The sequence below is a fragment of the Astatotilapia calliptera genome, chromosome 5 (assembly GCF_900246225.1).
Source record: "Astatotilapia calliptera chromosome 5, fAstCal1.2, whole genome shotgun sequence".
Taxonomy (NCBI): Eukaryota; Metazoa; Chordata; class Actinopteri; order Cichliformes; family Cichlidae; genus Astatotilapia; species Astatotilapia calliptera.
Genome location: NC_039306.1, coordinates 30,078,785 through 30,098,518, shown reverse-complemented (window position 1 = coordinate 30,098,518; position 19,734 = coordinate 30,078,785). Strand labels below are relative to the sequence as shown.

Sequence of the window (19,734 nt, the reverse complement as noted above, 5' to 3'; positions counted from 1 at the left end):
TGATGAAAATAAACCCTTTCTAACGTTTGTGACTATTTAATGGAATAATAATTACCTTGAGGTTTCATTCAACAAAACATCATACAATGTTATAACAGAAGTGAGACTAGTGGTTGGTTTAAAAAAAGGAGGTCTGAGCCAACTGAATTCAGACTACAATGAGCAGGAATCCATTATTAGATTATATCACTTTTCATCATCCAAAAAAACAAACAAACAAAAAACACCCCACATATTTATTAGAACATGCTAACTGGTTAAAAAAATTACTCAGTGATTACCAAAGTTAATGGAGACAAACTGACAACACACATTAGTCTGCAGAAACTACTTATCAAATGATCAGGTATAAAAAAAATTGTAATGAACTACAGTACTTTTGTAAAAGGAGAAAATTGTTCTGCATTCCCACTGACTTTAAAGAAAGAAAAAAAAAAAAAAAAAAAAAAAATTATATATATATATATATATATATATATATATATATAAAAATGCTGATTTGCAATTTGTAGCTACTCTGGAAGAAATCCTGCTTTGGCTAACTAGCTGCAGCAGCATGTGAAGTTTTTTCACGGCCTTTAAGGTTTTATTACAAATACATGCGACCTGGGCCTTAGTTGTCCGCTGTATGTAGTAGTAATAAAAACAGACACAAGCTTTCTTAAAATGCATAGACTGCCATAAAATAAGGTGCAAAGAACTTGCTCAAAATAAAAGACTCTTATTTACAATGTGCTGTAACTACTACACAATGTGCCAATTCACTTTTTTACAGAGATCCCTTCTGTAGTTGCTGGTGATACAACCCAACACGCATGAGTATGCAACTGCTTTTAACAAACCCTGATTCCAGTCAGTCTGAAGAAAAACAAAAAACCAAAACACACACACATGAAATATATGCTATATATTGGCATTTCTTGACAAGTTAGTTGTGCCAAACATGTCCTGTCACGAAAAAGAAACCTCACAGCTTTCTTCCCTACAAATATGCATATAATAAATTCAAGCAAACCATATATCCCTCTTAAAATCTCTGAAGAAATCTTAACAACTATTTAAGAATGTATCATTTCTTAATGCTAGGTCCATGCCCCTATTGTACAATATTGCATTTTATACTAAGATTGCATTCAGAAACTCAGACATAATCATCTGATGTCTGACTGGCTCCAAACAGGAACAATTATAATGAATTTGTGTAGCAAAAAACAAACAAACAAACAAAGAAAAAATTGCTGTCTTCTGGTGTTAGTTTTGTTCATAATTATAGTTAAATTTGACTTTTTAAAGTTCAGTTGTGCAGTTCTATAAATAGGCTATAGTTGTTTAAGGATAAACTGCACTTCCTGACATTCTTGTCCCTACGGAGTCTCTGACCACACGCAAATCATCACAAGTCCTCATCCATCTCAAGGCTGCTCCTGCGACTGCTGGTTTTAGAGGCACCCGGTGACAAAGGAGAAAACAGTGGCTCGCCAATCCTCTCTGGAGACAGAGTGCACCCGTCATCCATAAGTATGTCTCCCAAACCCATATCGGAGTAGAGGGCGGAGGCCGGGGGGTCATCGAGCTCAGCGAAGCTCAGGCTGCCCAGGTCCAGCGGACTACTTATGGTGAGTCCGGCGGGAGAGTCTGAGGAGGGTGGGGACAGGAAGGAGGCAGGCAAAGGTTGTCCAATGGCTGCCGGACCGAGGAGGTTCTGGTTGGAGGCTCCTCCTGTGTTGGGAGCCAGAGACTGGCTGCTCTGTGGAACTGTGGACTGCTGCTGGAGCAGAGAGGGGTCGGAGCTCAGAGCAGAGACGCTGTTGGAGTTTGAGAGGCCGTGAAGCCGTGCCTGCATTTCCAGTTCCTGAAAACAAGAACAGCATGTTTTCTAATCAGATGGCCAGAAATCACTCATGTCATTATTGCATAATCTATTGCACTCCTATATTGCATAGCTCCTTTTATGTTTTTGCATTGAAAAATTCATTCCACGTGTTAAACTTTACACCCAAAAAACTGTCTAAACAAGATGAAACACAGATGGAACAAAGCAAGTCTGAATTTTTGGTTGATCCAAATTTGCAATAAGGAAGAAAAATAAATAGTTGAGAACTAGATGAGAACTAAATAAAGCAAACATAACATTTTGTGGATTTCACCTACAGTATTTTGTGCAAACTTTATGTCTGAGTAAACCAACAGGATGAGTGCAGACACTTCACAGACTTACTGTATGTATTACAGTAGTGACGACAGTTACACTGACATTTCTTCAGCAAGACAAAGACCTTCTTTGTTTAGAAAAAATATGAGTGAAAAGACAACAACAGAGCAGGGCCAATGACGTGGAAGTCACTACATTTATGAAGACAAGCAGTTCACGCCCTGCTTACATTTCTGTCTACACCTAAACAGCAAAGGTGGACAAATGGCTTTTGATTTTCTTTGACTTTCAAGGAATATGCACCATTGTTCCCCAGACACATCCATTCAGATCCATTCCTATTTAGACGCATTCTTAGTCTGGATGGCACTACCTTGGCCTCCTGTAACACTCTGAAGAATCAATTATTTTTGACCAAGAATGTTTTCTTTAACAAGAAAATTAAGAAAGCCTTCTTTTCTTTGCCGAGTAAATCGGAGGCATCCTTTTTCGGAGTGATGTTGAAATACTTGTTCATACATAAGCTTCTAAGATGCACTATTCTATTACTTATTATAAGGCTGTTCTAAAAGCTCCCTGAAAAGCCTTCAGAAGATGGAACTCAAGAGAGCATATATGTCCATACTAGATATTTGTTTTTAATGGCTGTAAAATCCACAGTTAGCAAGCCCTCGAAGATCAAGCCATATCATGACCTCACTGCAAACCCACCACATCAACCCAACAAAGCCATGACCGCAATCTGGTCATGGCAGATGTCTGCCCATTGTCAAGTCTGGTTCTGTTAGAGATCTCTTCCTGTTAAAATGGAGCTTTCTCATACAGCCTCATCCGATTGTCAGGATTCTCTCACTAATGTCTTCATCTTACAACAAAACACACTTTGAGATAACCATTCCTGTAAAACAGCGCTACATAAATAAAACTGAACACCGACCTGGATGCGTAACATTAAGGAGTGGTTGGCTTGCTCCAGCTTCTTCTGCCTCATCTCAACATCCTTGGCTCTCTGCTGCTCCTTCTGCAATTTCCTGATGTAGTCTACAGAAGCCTTGAGAATGGTACCTTTATTCCAGCGCATCTCTCTGTCATTGTTGCGATGTCAGTAAAGACAGGAAAGACAACAGAAGCAGAGGACAAGATCATGATTTATACACCGCATGTGTGGCCCCAAGGCATTAAAATTCAAACAGTGTAACTTCATGTGAGCAGTGGAAAATGAATATCCCACTTACGGGTCTGATGACTTCGGTATCAAAGCGCCCAACTCCTTTATGCGGTCATTGATATTGAATCGACGCCTCCTCTCAACTGCAACCAACAAAGAGAGGAAGCAAAGGCACACGAGGTTATCTCTAACAATCAGCTGGTATTAAGCAGAAGTGTACGAATAAGTAAATAGGATGTTGTGATTCTGAATCTGCATTGCGGTCTATATTTTTATTGTAATCATATTCAAACAAGAAGTTAAAAAAAATGACCTCAAACAAAGGTTTGACTTACTGAGGTTATGATTGTCTTTCTTCTGCCTTTCTTTCATTATTGCTTTGGCATCTGCATCTGACAGACAAAATGTTAGCGTTCATGTTACGAAAAGCTAAACTGTTTATTAAAAAACAAATAAATAAATGAAACAGGACACGTGTTTATAAAAAGAAGTTACTATACCAGTAATTTCCCTTTTAATTTTTGGAAGATCAGCAGGGCAGGAGTTGCTGACAGTAAGAGTAGGCGCTGCCATTCCCGGGCTATGGTACACATCCAAGAGGTTTCCTGGGAGCTGCACAACAAACAACATGTTCCAATATAGATCTTAAATAGTACCTGACTACTCTGAAGCAAATGCTGCTGCTTTCATTTAGAGCAATCGGTTCTGTGAGTTCAAAATAGACTCAAAGCAGGTTTCTGTGGATCAGACAAATGCTATCAAAAAGAAATGGCTGCTACATAATAACAGCAAAGAAAAACCCCACCATTTATATTCTATTGCATATCAAAGATGAAGACTACCCAGTGCCAATTCAAAAATCAGAAAAAGCCTTTTTACCTCAGTCAGCTTCTTTTTCTGGCCCTCCAAAATCATCACCATAATCCTCATTTTTTGCTTTGCGGTGAAATTTTGGAAACCTGTTTCTTCCCTGCAGATTACTTCTTGACCTGGCCGTGTACTTTTTATGACTTTGTCTCACTTCTCTATGTCTTGTATCCACTGATAGCTTTACCCTGCCCATGAAACACTTCTGTGACAAATGGTAACTGAGTGCTACAAGTGTATATTTGCTCTTACAACTTTCAGAATTCCACACATGAAAGAGACCGCCCATTCACAGAGCGTACTCACTTGGAGCTGTCTGCGTTATTCTGTTACTGCACTATTAAAGAAGAAGCTCTAAACTGGAGAGGAACCTTCAAAAAGGAAGTTCAGGAGAGAACAATAAATGCATAGTTCTTCATACCGTGCTAGGCAGCTGAAGACCTGAGTCTATCAACGTAATGATGTCGTCATTAAAACTGGATTCAAGGCTAATAATGTCATCGATCACATCGTCAATCTAGAAAAACAGACAATGAGACAAACGTGGCAGAAGGTAAATGGTGTGATAGTAATGAATATGTATTTACACTGTATAAAAACAATCCAGGTGGCAACACTAGACATCTGAGCCCAATGTGAGAGCTTTAAAGAGGCGTCATTTGGAAGACAGTGATGCGTGCGTGAGACGTGCTGGCACGGTTATTCTGCCGGTGCAGTATTTAACATCTTATTGTGACGAAAGGCCAACGAGAGTATGACAACAAAGAGCATGCACCCTCACAGTGGGACCTTCAGGCACATTGTTACAGAGCAAACACAAGCTAATTGAGCAAGAAGAAAGCAGCAGATATTCAACTTCCCCACAAAAATGCGCTGGAAGTTTCCAAAAAGGAAACTACTGAAAAGGTTATGTAATCTGCTGTATCATCAAATGAAACTCGCACACAGGAAATTTAACTACTGGTATCAATGTTGGAATTCCCCTTACTTCTTCCTTGTTGGAGCCGATGTTGAGCAGCGCCATAGGACTATTAGGGGCGCTGCTGGCAGTAGGGGCCACTTCTGGGGCAGAACTGGACTGGGGGGCGGGGGACAGAGACAAGGTCTGAGGAATCGCCTTGTTTCCCAGAGTGGTGGAGAGGTACTGCTTCACCTGCTGCCTCTGTGCCTGCTGGATGTGGTACTTGGTGGGGTTCTCCAAGTGGGTCTGCACCTGATCATTCAAACAGCTGTTAGGGGCTGGTGGACTGACATACACACACACACACACACACACACACACACACACACACACACACACACACACAGTGCTAAAAATTTAAAACAAAACAGGTCGCTCTTACTTTCAGCACCTCCACGGGCACCTGTGCTGGAGGGGGCCGGGCGGCATTAGGTGGCAGAGTGACAGAGATAGCTGGAGTCGAGTTGGTGGCCCGAAGCTGAGAGGCAGATGCCTGTTGTTGCTGAGCAAGAGCCTCGCGTCTCTCCTGCTCCTGGGCTTGTTCCCGCATCAGCTGCTGCCGCAGCAACACACGTGACGACATGGCTGAGACGGATCCAGGGATCTAGGGATGGACCTGTAGGACAGCATGCGATGTTATTACACCACTCAATCCACAAATCAGAATCCTACACTTTAATATTCTGATGAGAATTCCAGATGTCACTGCCAGGTCTAAAATACATTTACATAGAAAATGCTTAGTTTGGTTTGAAATAATCTGAGTAATTAAGTTCCAAAGCCATCAGAAGTTTGTGATATGACCTGTAGAATTCAATACATAATTGTACAACTTAACAAAACTGTTTTCATTAAAAATGTTAACAAATTACTTTAAAATGCCAAACAAATCAACACCATTAGTAAGACTGCAACACCCCCGAAAGCTGTTGGTTTTCAATCAGTCATTTAAATACGTTAAAATACGTTAAGATCTTGAATTAGTAGTGGGACTGTTACTTAGTTACAATGGTACTTATACAAATCTAGTTTCTCTAATCTGCTGCCTTTAAAGCTTCTTCAAGCCCCGACTTCTTTATTGTCATTTTCACTTCCCCTTTTTTTAATATATACCCTCTGTTATGTCCGGTACAGTTGTATCTGTTACTCAGAGACACAGGAGACTCAAATAGATCTTGTTTCAACCATGCTCAGCAGTCCCAATGAGCATTACAAGGTTACTATTGCAACAGAATTATTTACGAATGTGAAGAATTGTGTAACTGTATCTCAGCCCATTTTTGCACAAAGATTTGTACATTTGTTAAGGGCTCTCCAAGTGCCTGCTTAAAAGTGTACAGAAAACTGTTGAAGTGCATTTAAAGTATGTGTGTGCATATAAGTGCATATATAAATATTAATGGCTGAAAAGACAAAGTTTGGCCCAAGAACTGGAGACAACTTAAAAAGGCCAACTGGTCTGCTGCTTACATTTCTTTGTTGCACTTCAGCCACAGCAGATCTGCAAATATGTGTATCTGTTTACATCTCCAGCACCTTGTATTAGACCAAGTTGGCACTTATATATATATTTACATAGATTAATACACCTTTTTTTTGCACATCTGAATACTTCAGAATTATTATTTTTTAAACAAATGTAATTAAACATACATGGATTGATATTCTATTACACCACACTCACACAGATATTTTGCAGAAAATTCTGAAACCTTAGTAATTCCATACAAGAGAAGTGATTTCTCAGAAAAGGAAAAACATCAGCTGGGCGTTATGCCAAAAAGTGACCATCTGCCAAAAAATTTCCGATGTTTCTATGCATTTTTTATGTGTCATTTCTTTGTAAGGAGCTTTGAAAGAAAAGTGACTGGACTTCTTTAAATTTCTTGATGTTTCACCTCTCATCCGACAAGCTTCTTCAGTTCCAAGAGCAACTGGTGGAAAGTCCCAGATTTTTAAACCCTATTGGGAGTGTCCCAAGAGTGTTGTTAACCCACAATTGATCATGATGTCTATGCTTATATTAGTGAAATTACTGTAAACATGAGTGTTGGAGTGGGTGTATATATAAAAAAAGAAATTACCTCTTTTGCAAGTTACTTTATGAATTTGGCCACTTAAAATATGTTTGCAGAAACAGAGACTTATTCTGATGAAAATTAGCAGAAATATTAAGTAAGTAAAGTTCTATTTACAGTGGGGCAAAAAAGTATTTAGTCAGCCACCGATTGTGCAAGTTCCCCCACTTAAAATGATGACAGAGGTCAGTAATTTGCACCAGAGGTACACTTCAACTGTGAGAGACAGAATGTGAAAAAAAAATCCATGAATCCACATGGTAGGATTTGTAAAGAATTTATTCGTAAATCAGGGTGGAAAATAAGTATTTGGTCAATAACAAAAATACAACTCAATACTTTGTAACATAACCTTTGTTGGCAATAACAGAGGTCAAACGTTTACTATAGGTCTTTACCAGGTTTGCACACACAGTAGCTGGTATTTTGGCCCATTCCTCCATGCAGATCTTCTCGAGAGCAGTGATGTTTTGGGGCTGTCGCCGAGCAACACGGACTTTCAACTCCCGCCACAGATTTTCTATGGGGTTGAGGTCTGGAGACTGGCTAGGCCACTCCAGGACTTTCAAATGCTTCTTACGGAGAAACTCCTTTGTTGCCCGGGCGGTGTGTTTTGGATCATTGTCATGTTGGAAGACCCAGCCTCGTTTCATCTTCAAAGTTCTCACTGATGGAAGGAGGTTTTGGCTCAAAATCTCACGATACATGGCCCCATTCATTCTGTCCTTAACACGGATCAGTCGTCCTGTCCCCTTGGCAGAAAAACAGCCCCATAGCATGATGTTTCCACCCCCATGCTTCACAGTAGGTATGGTGTTCTTGGGATGCAACTCAGTATTCTTCTTCCTCCAAACACGACGAGTTGAGTTTATACCAAAAAGTTCTACTTTGGTTTCATCTGACCACATGACATTCTCCCAATCCTCTGCTGTATCATCCATGTGCTCTCTGGCAAACTTCAGACGGGCCTGGACATGCACTGGCTTCAGCAGCGGAACACGTCTGGCACTGCGGGATTTGATTCCCTGCCGTTGTAGTGTGTTACTGATGGTGACCTTTGTTACTTTGGTCCCAGCTCTCTGCAGGTCATTCACCAGGTCCCCCCGTGTGGTTCTGGGATCTTTGCTCACCGTTCTCATGATCATTTTGACCCCACGGGATGAGATCTTGCGTGGAGCCCCAGATCGAGGGAGATTATCAGTGGTCTTGTATGTCTTCCATTTTCTGATGATTGCTCCCACAGTTGGTTTTTTCACACCAAGCTGCTTGCCTATTGTAGATTCACTCTTCCCAGTCTGGTGCAGGTCTACAATACTTTTCCTGGTGTCCTTCGAAAGCTCTTTGGTCTTGGCCATGGCGGAGTTTGGAGTCTGACTGTTTGAGGCTGTGGACAGGTGTCTTTTATACAGATGATGAGTTCAAACAGGTGCCATTCATACAGGTAACGAGTGGGGGACAGAAAAGCTTCTTACAGAAGACGTTACAGGTCTGTGAGAGCCTGAGATTTTCCTTGTTTGAGGTGACCAAATACTTATTTTCCACCCTAATTTACCAATAAATTCTTTACAAATCCTACCATGTGGATTCATGGATTTTTTTTTCACATTCTGTCTCTCACAGTTGAAGTGTACCTCTGGTGCAAATTACTGACCTCTGTCATCATTTTAAGTGGGGGAACTTGCACAATCGGTGGCTGACTAAATACTTTTTTGCCCCACTGTATATAGCACCTTTCTAGATAAAAGATCACAAAGTGCTTCAAACAGGGATGACAAAGTATAAAACAAAAACAGACAAAAATTAACAAAATGTCATTCTAAAAAAAAAATTAAATTAAAAAATGTTATGTTATATTGTTGCTTTTTTGATACCCTCTGGCCCAGATCACTCTTTAAAAATATATTTTTAATGGCAGTGAGAGTGTTTAGCTAGATAGATAAATTATATATAAAAATCACTTTGTCAAAAACGGATTGGATTGCAGCTTCTACCTGGTGATGGGGATATTGTTTGTGGCTCAAAGTTAAGAATATATCTCATATATATTAACATAAATATATATAACATATGTTTCATAGATTATAGGCCAACATGTCATTTACAGCAGTTTAAATACGGGCATTTTTTGGCAAATACAGGTGTTGTGCCAAAAAGTGATTGTCTGCCAAAAACTGATTTCCGGTATTTGCCAAAAATTTATTGCTTGTATTTAAACTGCTATAAGTAACTTGTTGGGCTATAATATATGAAACAGATGTCAAATGCATCCCTCATGGATGACATACAGTCATCTTGAGCCACAAACAACATTCGTGTAACAAGGTAGAAGCCACAATCAGTTTTTGGCAGTGACTTTTATATAATCTTTATTTTTGCAGTTAAAAACAATCTCATTAACATTAAAAATGTCTTTTGTAAGAGTAAGTTGGCCAAGAGGACAGCAGAAATGGCAGCAAATATTACAATAGTTCTGTAAAAATATTTTAAGTAGGGATAAAGGACCGGATTGGTTATAATGTAAGTACAATAACACAGAGTTGTGAAGATACTTGAAAAACTGATAATTTTTTAATTCTATATATAACCCCTTTGTAAACCCTGTTCACCGAAGTCTATTTACGAACATACGTAAAGATATTACACATAAAAAAAATACACGGAAACATTGGAAATCAGTTTTTGGCAGACAATCACTTTTAGGCAGACGAACACCAAAGGGAGTTGGTGTCACTTTAAGCCATTGAACTGTAACAGTTCGACAGTTTTTATCTTGTCTGCGTGTCATTACTCACTGACAAGATAAAAACACCACAGATGGGGAAAAAAATACCCGTGATCATCCTTTGTCTATTTTCTGCGAGCGTAGTGATTAGTTTAAGATTGTATTGTTGCTTGAAGTGTGTCGATAATTTGGTCGAGGCAGACTGAGTACAGACCCCGCCTACTCGCCGCACGGCAGGCGTACGCGTACTTTTGTACTGTTTAATTTGTACTGCTGCTCATTCCTGTGCAATATCCCATCTGCCCGCCCCCCACATTAAGATTTTCTTTATTTAATCACTAGTGTGTACATACATATATATATATATATATATTTAGTCAGTTAACTGAAAATCTTTTTCTTTTACTACATCTTTTTAATATTTTGCTCTTACTATTTTTCTATTTATTTTTTATTATTTTATTTTATTTTTTTCTACTGTACCATTCTGCTGAGTGACTGTCTTCTGCTCGTCAAATACATTTCATTGCGATGTTGACCCTGTGCTAACTTGCATATGACAAATACAACTGAAAACTGAAACTGAAATAGTGGTCGCCTACCTTCTTAACAGAGATTCCCCCCTGACAACATAAAAGATCCAATTCAGTTTTAACAACATCATTTAAATGGGTTAACTCTGGAACCATTTAGACAGACAGTTGGGAGGTTGCTGTTTACTTTACACATTTTTCGTAATTTCTATTTTTGGCGAGCTAGGTTCTATCGTCATGAATTGGCGGTGTTCGTTTGACAGCTCAGTGCTGCTAACGGGCCCAGATCAACGTTATGTGAGGACAAGCAATTCAAGCTAGAATTTCCATCGTATACTATTTACTTTGAAGCTATCCAGTGATAGTCCACTTGTTAGAAGGTTGCTATTTTAGCTGAAGGCAGTGCTATTTCAGTACTCGTACGACCCCTCGACGGCCAAGTAAAAATAGGAAGTTGAATCTGAGCTAGCTAGCCCTCATTGCGACAAGCTAACGCTACACAGCTACATACCTCTTTCAGATTAAAGATACGTACTATCTGATTAGTGTAAGAGGAGTTACAGCCACACATCCACTGAGTCCTTCGCTTTCTTTGCCATTTCTTCAGATCCGTGAAAACTAACTTGATAGTCACTAGCCTCCGCTCTACCGTTGTTTACCTCAGGCCGACGGCCTTACGTCATCTTACGCAACTTACCCGGAACTTGTTAATTTTAAAGTTGTATTTTCAAAACGATATCTTGAATAAAGTGTCCTCTTATAGTATTGAAGTGCTGCTATAATTCATAAATGTGACACATTTTAATCTATGTTAGTCTGCCAATAGTGCCGCAGAGGTTAGCTATTCAAAAAAGTAAAGAAGTAATTCTTAGTATAAGTATTACATCAATAATATTACAACTATTCAAATCGCAATATTTATAATACCCGGTGTCTGAACAGGAATATAATCTACCAGGGACGACGTAAAAAAAAAAAAAAAAAAAAAAAAACCAAACAAAGAAAAAACAAAAAAAAACAAAAACTTAGTTTCAAAGAAAGTATTAAGGGCCTCAGAAACAATTTTTCTCAGGTTCACTGCTGCACATGTTTAACCCAACAACAATAATAGCCATGTCAAAGAAAGACAAACCACCAAAATGGATTCATTAAATTCATCATTTTATTTTGGTAATATTTTAGTCTGAAAATGAGAAGTCCATTGCAGATGTCAATGTGTCCGAGAGTTTGGTGGCAAGTTTGTCTGCAGAGCAAAGAAAAAGAACCCAGAAAGCATTAGGGAAAAATCTAGATCATTTCTATAATAAATTTTAAAAACAAAAATGCTAAAAGTGTCACAAATCACATACAAGCAACCTTTTGGACAAAAACTGAGGAGCTGGTTGATACCACGACTTTCTGTGCTGACCAAACTGCTAGCAGCAGAGGTTTCTTTTCCAAATACATCAATAATTTTATCTCTGTATAGCGACATTTTTGTGACGAAACCCAACTCGCTTGATAGATTTGTTCTGATCTTAGCTCAGGATGTCTTTCTACTTTTTACTTACAATGGTTTATGAAAGAAAGTTGCTAATATCAAAACAAACACAATAATTTAATTAAGTGAAATGCATACTTCTTTGAATTGTGATCATGACTGACTTGGCTAATGAAGAAAAGCTGTGAGCTGGTTTCTTATCATATTTTTGATCACTGTTTAGCTGTCCTGTGAGGCACGGTCCAATCAATTTTACTGCTTTTATCTGAGTCTGTGCAGAGTATTACGGTGCACTCGATAAGTTATCAGTTAAAATCATCAATAAACAATGCTGAAACAGTGCCAGAGGACGCAACACAGACCCATGAATCATTACTTCCACAGTGTTTTAAAAAGGATGTGAATTATATTAGTGAATTGAATGTAGTGAACTGGATTCATGGAGCAGTTGTAAAATATCTAAAATGTGAGTATTAGTATTACACTGAGATGAATAATTGCACAAACCAGCTCTTTTCTGTAGCTTCTTCCTCTTCTTGCCCGCAGCCAGGAGTGCCTGACCCTGCAGCAGAGGGTCCACGTTCAAGATATTCTTTAAATCCGGAGCCTTGGATGCAGCATCCGTTGCGGGTACCTCTGTCTTTTTCTGTGATTTTATTTCCACTGTCATTGGTCCAAACTGTTTTGAATGGAACAAAATAGCAGAAATAAAACGTGAGATGAATAACAGCATTCACAGTCATCATATACTATAATTCACCCACAATTTAAGGCTACTGCTGCTTCTCACCTCTGGATCCTGATCATCCTCCATAGATTCAGTTTCCTCTTTCGAGGATGATGCTTCCACTGATCCTCCTTCCAAGCCCAGATCACAGTGCAACTCGCCCTGGCCTCCCTGTGTCAGCCCAGTGGTTTCCATGCAGAATCCCATTTGAATGTCAGGACAAGACGACTCTGGACACAGAGGAAAGCACAAACCATTTAGTCTAAAGTTATCTGAACAGGTTTACATGATCAAATCATGTGGTTTTATATTATCATCATGTTCCATTTAATTTGCCTGACTGTGATACTGTTAATTATAACTTGCTTACCTGCAAGAACCTCCTGATTTCCCTTTTCCAGCTCGTCCCAGTCAAAGGCTTTTCCCATTTCTGTAACGATCTCAGCACTGACGTGTGTAGGAAGAGTGTGTGTCTCTGGAGGGTGTGTGAAGTAGCTAATCCTTCCCCTAAGAAACATAACTTTGTGAATTTAACAGTGCTTAAACTGAGCCGTTGCTTCAATATCATTTCTAGAACTTTAAAAAGCTATACCAACCCGGTCCAGTCCATTAGTACACTCTTGGCTGCCTTGTCAGTGTCCGGCAGCCCCCCCTTCCTCAGTTTGCCTTGCCGACGGGCGAGCAATGCCAAGAACTCCAGAGCTGTATGAAAGTCTGGGACACCGTAGTGCTCCATGATCTGTGTTTCCAAAAAAACAACAACCCCAAAGCCATTGTTTGAACTACTTATTATTCAGTGCTCAGTACAGTTGCAGTGTTATCATTCAGTACAGTTGCTGAAGAGGTAGCATGACCTACTTGTGCCTTGTTGCACCTTCTGAGGATGGCTTCCACGGGTGGAAGGGGATCAACAAGCTGTTCGATTTTAACACAGTTGCGAAGAATCATTGCGGCGTCTGTCGTTGATGTTGCCATGACAATACCGGGACAGTCCAGAAGCTTTATGTGTTTGTCCAAATGTACCTCTTGAAGACACCTGAAATCCAGAAAACCCATCAAGAACACCATGGCAGGATTAATATGCACATCATAATTGTGTCTTGTTAGACGAACATATAAAGTTGGCACAGTTGCCAAGTATGCCTTCACTACACTGAGGTTGCATCCCTGTGTGTGTGTGTGTGTGTGTGTGTGTGTGTGTGTGTGTGTGTGTGTGTGTGTAAAAACTGAATTATTTTTTTATTTTTTATTTAGCTGAGATGATGAAGTTGAATGATGGAACATTAATTAATTACCATAATGCAACTTGTTTTTCACAAGTACCTACTTCACAAATGTGAACATTAATTAGCTTTCCTAAGCTGTAATAATAAAAACTCTAAATCTGGGCAGGGGCTGTGACTCATGTTCACTCACTTTTCAGGAAACAAAGCAAGACTTAAAGCAAGTTGTCAAATTTGTGCAAGTGTTTTGATCCCCACCCCCCAAAAAAGTAAAAAAATAAAAATAAAAATAAAAAAAGCACAAAAATGCTGATGTACCAAAAATTACGTGAAACTCACAATAATAGATGTATTAACTTAATATTTTAAAAAAATGTCAGAAAGTTCAATAAACATTCCAGTATCAAAAAGTTTCAAACATTCTAATTTTCTGGAAATCATTTCACGCTTCAGGGTCACAGAGTAAATCTAGAAAAATATTTCTGATTTTATCTGTTTTGATTTTATATACTGTTTTGTTTGTTTGTTAAGCTTAAATTTCAAAACTTACATTAACTACTGATTTTATCTACTGTTCTGATTTTATCTGTTTTGATTTTATATACTGTTTTGTTTGTTTGTTAAGCTTAAATTTCAAAACTTACATTAACTACTGATTTTATCTACTGTTCTGATTTTATCTGTTTTGATTTTATATACTGTTTTGTTTGTTTGTTAAGCTTAAATTTCAAAACTTACATTAACTACTGATTTTATCTACTGTTCTGATTTTATCTGTTTTGATTTTATATACTGTTTTGTTTGTTTGTTAAGCTTAAATTTCAAAACTTACATTAACTACTGATTTTATCTACTGTTCTGATTTTATCTGTTTTGATTTTATATACTGTTTTGTTTGTTTGTTTGTTAAGTGGGTTTAGAGCTCTGGGTAGCTCCCCAGCTGGGTCTAGACTGGGTCTAGAGAGTATTTTAAATTCAGGGAATTTAAAATAGAAAGTAGCTCGTCCACAGAAGGACTGGTAGCTCCCCTTACGATAAGGGTTCAGATCGCGCGAACAGGTGTGAAATGTGTGTGTTTAGTTAGTTTGTTTGCTTGTTTTAATCAATTTTAAATCATGCTTTTTATTTGTTTTTGTTTCTAATGTCTCTGTAAAGCACTTTGAATCACCTTGTTGTTGAATTGTGCTATACAAATAAATTTGCCTTGCCTTGCCTAGAAAACAAGTGTAGGCATGTAGGTTGAGCATGTTAATGTGTACTTACTTGGTGACACCTGGTGTGGCTCCAACATTACATGCTCGTGCTCGTTTCAGACTGTTGATCAAACTACTCTTTCCAACATTAGGAAAACCTGCAAAACATTAATGGAACGAAAAAAAAATCCTATTTACTCGAAAGAAGAAAACCTGGTACAAAAACAGCAGTGTGTAACCTTTGATTCAATCTGGCCTCGAAGACATTTGTGTAGACAGATTGTCTGTAGCCAACTTATTGGTGCTCTCAGAATTTCAGGGCACGGCACTTACCTACAACACCTACAGTGATGGCTGTCTTTATATCCAGGTTGCGGCAATAGTTGCCCAGTAGCTTCATCAAGCAGTCTGCTCCAATACAAGCACTGGTGCTGAGAAGCTCTGTGGTGGCTTGTGTCACTGGAACGTTGCTGCGTTTCTTCCCATGGCAGGAGACATAATGTGCAGAGTTCATGCCGGAGTCACATTTAAAAACAAAGTACAGCCTGGATTTAATCTTTATTTCTAGATAATTAGAGCATAACTGCTTCACTACTCACCAAGTTCTTAGTCTGCTGCTGAGTAGATGCTTTAAAAGCCACAGTGGGGAACTCATTTCTAAGATACTTTATCCACTTTTCCACTATTTCTTTTGACACCAAATCTGGAACCAAAGTAAAGCCATTTACTATTTTAATAAACAAATGAGATATGTACAATGTTAGTGGCCTTCTTACCAATTTTATTGAGGACTAAAACTATCTTCTTGTTCGTTCCACTCTGAATGACCGCCTGTTCCACCTGAGGACATCTGCAGCCAAGAGGGTCACGCGCGTCCAGTACCTCCAGAATCACATCAGAGGCCTCCACAACCTTAAAAAGCAGCATGTCAAATAACGCTCATGTCAACTCCTCTCTCATCCATCATGTTTCTAATAGCCCTTTTTGACTAGTACCTACTTGGCTTGACTCAAGTTCAGTCATTTTCCATAACAACCAGGTACCAGCTAATGTGCACGTGGTCATTTTAGCAACATGGAGTGAAAGTCCCATGACATCATTTGTATGTGACACAAACACCACAACAAAGGAGGACGTGAAGCCGATGGTAAAACTCCTGCTTGGTGTATGTCGTTTTGCCAGTCCCTGGGATCACAGTGTTGTTTTTTGCGTAACCAATTCCCTCATTTTCGAGTTCGAAAACTGACAGCATTGATTTTTGTGAAAGAGACTATTTCATGACTCTTCGAGTGATGTCTCTGACTAGCCAATTAGTGGCATGCAGTCTGTTGATGTCACATTTTCGAATCACCTCAGATTGCTTGGAAGCCAGGTCGAGAACCCAGCTACTACTGCTGAAGTACCTAGTACTACCACCTAATGGAAAACCCTAAAAACCAAGTTGAGTCGAGCCAAGCCGACCAGAGTATGTACTAGAGGAAACAGGCTATAAGATACTGAATGATACAGAGTGATTTTAAAGAATGTCAAAATTTCATTTAGTCTAAAATAAGAAGATTAATTCTTGTTGTGGTCCATATACAGACCAGTGTGCAGTGCAATTACATACCTTTTTAAATTCTCTGTAATATGCTTTCCTTGAATTCTCATTTTCAAAGTTGACATGCTTTTCTAAACTCTGCATCTCTGTCTCCTGTGAGGACAAAGAAGAATATGGTAATGACCACAGCAGCAAACTGTAAAGTATGCAGTTAGAGTATCGTGCTTACCCTCTGCTCAAACTCCCTTTGTCGCTGAAGGATGTCATTCTGGAAGGTTTGCAAATTTCTCCTCTTCATAAGCTCTCGTTCTCGAGACAATTTCTGCTTCTCCTGAAGGTCCTGAAGCTAATGTAGTAAGATGTGACATAAGAGAATGATTCACCAATTTGCCATCAAATCTGGTACAGCCAAGACTTTCAAAGGACGTACCCTTTGTTTCCTGATTTCTTCTGGGTTTCTGCTGTCCTTGACAGTCTGAGCAGGGGACTGTTCTGTATTTCTCCGCCCCGAAGCATCCCCCTTTCTTCCATCTTTAGCCTGTAGGATAAACACACAGGGAGTTGTAATATATTTTAGCTCATCAGCACAGCACTTGAAAGCAAAAGCATTCATTTTACTGTCTTGTTTACATTGAATGATAAATGCAGCCAACCATGGTAAAGATACAAATCACTACCACTGATAAGCTCAAATACAATATACTCTATGCACAGTGTACATTTGACTTTTATTACCATATAGTCCAGTTGTTTTTGGCTATCCCGCATCTATTTATTCCTGCTCTATTCATTTTCCCGCTGTAAACCTGCTACTGTGACTTTCCCAACCGAGGGACTAATGAAAGTGTCATAGATCTCCCAGTGGTGCCTACAATGTTTTTGCTTGTCTTGGCGTCACAATGAAATGTTTCCTAAATGTTTGGTGAAAACATGAAAAACGTTTAAAGTGTGACACCGACTACATACGGGCGCTGAGAAGCTCGGTTCTCAGCGCCAGTTCAGTACCAACCGAACTATTACTGACTGCTCCAGCAGGGCTAAAAGTTAGCGACAGATAACATTAGCTTTGTAGCACTCACCTTAAACTTCGCACTGAACCCGAGTCGTTTGGCTCGTTTCTGTTCTGTTAAATGCAAAAAATACAAAACGAAGACGTTTAAATGTCATTTCACGCATTCAGTGAGTCAATACTTTCAGCTATAAACTGATGGATACCTACTAGCTTTAGACATAACTTCACCCTAGCCTTGCTCTTCTCAGACTTCACGTGTACTGCTTCCCAAAGAGGTGGACATGCGCACACGATGACGTCAACAACAACAACATCCGGTTAAATGTCGAAATAAAAGCTTAGAAAAATAAACATATTTAAGTTGTAACTGACAGCGTAGATAGAGAATTTAAGTGCTTGCGTTATAATATTATTATTGTAATATGTTGTCATTACCATTATAATGCACAAATTATAACAGAAACTGTTTTGGGCTAACCAAGAAATAACAAAAAGGCACTTTTGAGACAGGGGCTAGTTCATTTTAACTCATGAATATGTTTTGGACAGCATCGTTTTTCTCATTCGGTTTTTTGATTCTAACTTAATTCCAAAGTCATTACAATGCATAGAACAGGAACCAGGAGACAGCTCAAACAGTGGCCTAGCATAACTTTGAGGTTATGCAACATTTCACGCAAATGCATCTGGTAAAGAGTCTTCACTGAAATGGCTCTGGCACCAATGTAATGAATTTATGCATAAGTTCATTGCGGAAGATTTGTAGTCACATATCTGTCTGCTTTCCAGGTGTTTGGTGGTTAATCTAAGCTTTACATCACTTTCACTTTTCCACGCTGTCAAGCTCATTGTGGCATCACTGGTCTAGTCAGCCTACTTTAAGCCAACCAGCCTCCACTCTGCGTACTTTAAATATCACTGCTCATCAGTCAGTCTCCCTTGCAGACGCCTTCGTGCACCCCACCTCCTCCCCATCTCCACCTCCCCCTTGATTCTCAGGCTCAATTTAAGCCTCCATCTCCATCTCTACCAACAGTGTCTAGACTCCGGGGGTCTTGCCCTAATCCCTGTCATTCCATTTGTGCTTTTTTGGGCCATCAGAGTCTAATCGGCAAATACCTTTATTGAATTCTGTATATCAATAAGTTATGTTTAGTTCCTTCTAACGATCTTTCCTTATTGAGATGCAATGTGGCTTTATTTTGAACATGTTAAAATAATACAACAACAACAAAAACAAGAAGCCCAAACAAACAAACAAAACATAAGAAAAAATGTTTAATAAAAAGTCGTTATAATAAATGAACACTGCAATTCTTAAACCATGTGGAGAAAATAGAGAAATGTAAAAGATTGTGATTTTTTTCTATTTATGAACAGCAAACACTACCAGAATGTTATTATAGCTGATAAAGACATTATTTTTACTTCTATTATAGCTAATAATGATATTTTCAAGTTATCAAAACAAACTCTTGCAATCTTAACCCCAGAAATGGCCTGATTTCAAAGAGGACGACTATTGAAGCTGAGAAAGGTGGCGCATGCAAAGAACTCTGAGTTCGCAATCTGTCTTAAAATAAATAAAATAAATAAAATAAAATAAAAGCATTATCAGTGGCAGTCCATCCATAATCATATTTAATAAAAAGACTTGCATGATTAAATGCATGTTATCATTGCAGCCTACGGCGTGCACCCTGCCTCTCACCCACCTGGGACAGTCTCCAGCCTCAGCATGACCCTGAATTGAATCAGTGGAGTAGAGAGTAGTGGTACGTGAAACATGTTAATATTAACCTTGTTTTATATGCAAAGTATAAGTGAAAATTACCATTAAATTCTGAATACGGTTTTGTTAAAGAAAGGAAGAGTAATTTTAATTAAAACATTAGCATGTTAAATGAAAACAGTTAAGTTCACTCTTGATTTAAACTAGCAGTTTGGGAGCATCAACAATATTTTTTTTTAAAAAGAAAAAAAACCGTAATCCACTGTGTCGTGTTTTGTAAGCTCTCGAGAACATTGTAGTCTTATTCTCCTGACAACAGAATGTGAGGCTTTAAGGTGTACACCTG

The 19,734-nt window shown here is 38.8% G+C and overlaps 2 protein-coding genes across 2 annotated transcripts; both read right to left on the bottom strand.

The window, feature by feature from the left end:
- Positions 1-499: 499 nt before the first annotated feature.
- Positions 500-11,193, bottom strand: tfe3b (transcription factor binding to IGHM enhancer 3b). Its single transcript, XM_026168823.1, has 9 exons — positions 11,017-11,193; positions 5,531-5,764; positions 5,176-5,400; positions 4,609-4,704; positions 3,821-3,932; positions 3,656-3,712; positions 3,388-3,463; positions 3,090-3,237; positions 500-1,852 (listed from the first exon to the last, which is right to left on the bottom strand). Exons 2-9 carry the CDS (start codon positions 5,729-5,731, stop codon positions 1,394-1,396), a joined length of 1,374 nt encoding a protein of 457 aa, XP_026024608.1. The 5' UTR covers positions 5,732-5,764; positions 11,017-11,193; the 3' UTR covers positions 500-1,393.
- A 428-nt stretch (positions 11,194-11,621) lies between these two features.
- gnl3l (G protein nucleolar 3 like) lies at positions 11,622-17,953 on the bottom strand. The gene is made up of 15 exons (XM_026168822.1): positions 17,864-17,953; positions 17,724-17,767; positions 17,075-17,182; positions 16,874-16,990; positions 16,714-16,797; positions 15,881-16,016; positions 15,704-15,807; positions 15,438-15,582; positions 15,175-15,262; positions 13,547-13,724; positions 13,285-13,427; positions 13,059-13,195; positions 12,752-12,918; positions 12,469-12,640; positions 11,622-11,724 (listed from the first exon to the last, which is right to left on the bottom strand). Exons 1-15 carry the CDS (start codon positions 17,874-17,876, stop codon positions 11,660-11,662), a joined length of 1,701 nt encoding a protein of 566 aa, XP_026024607.1. The 5' UTR covers positions 17,877-17,953; the 3' UTR covers positions 11,622-11,659.
- Positions 17,954-19,734: the final 1,781 nt, after the last annotated feature.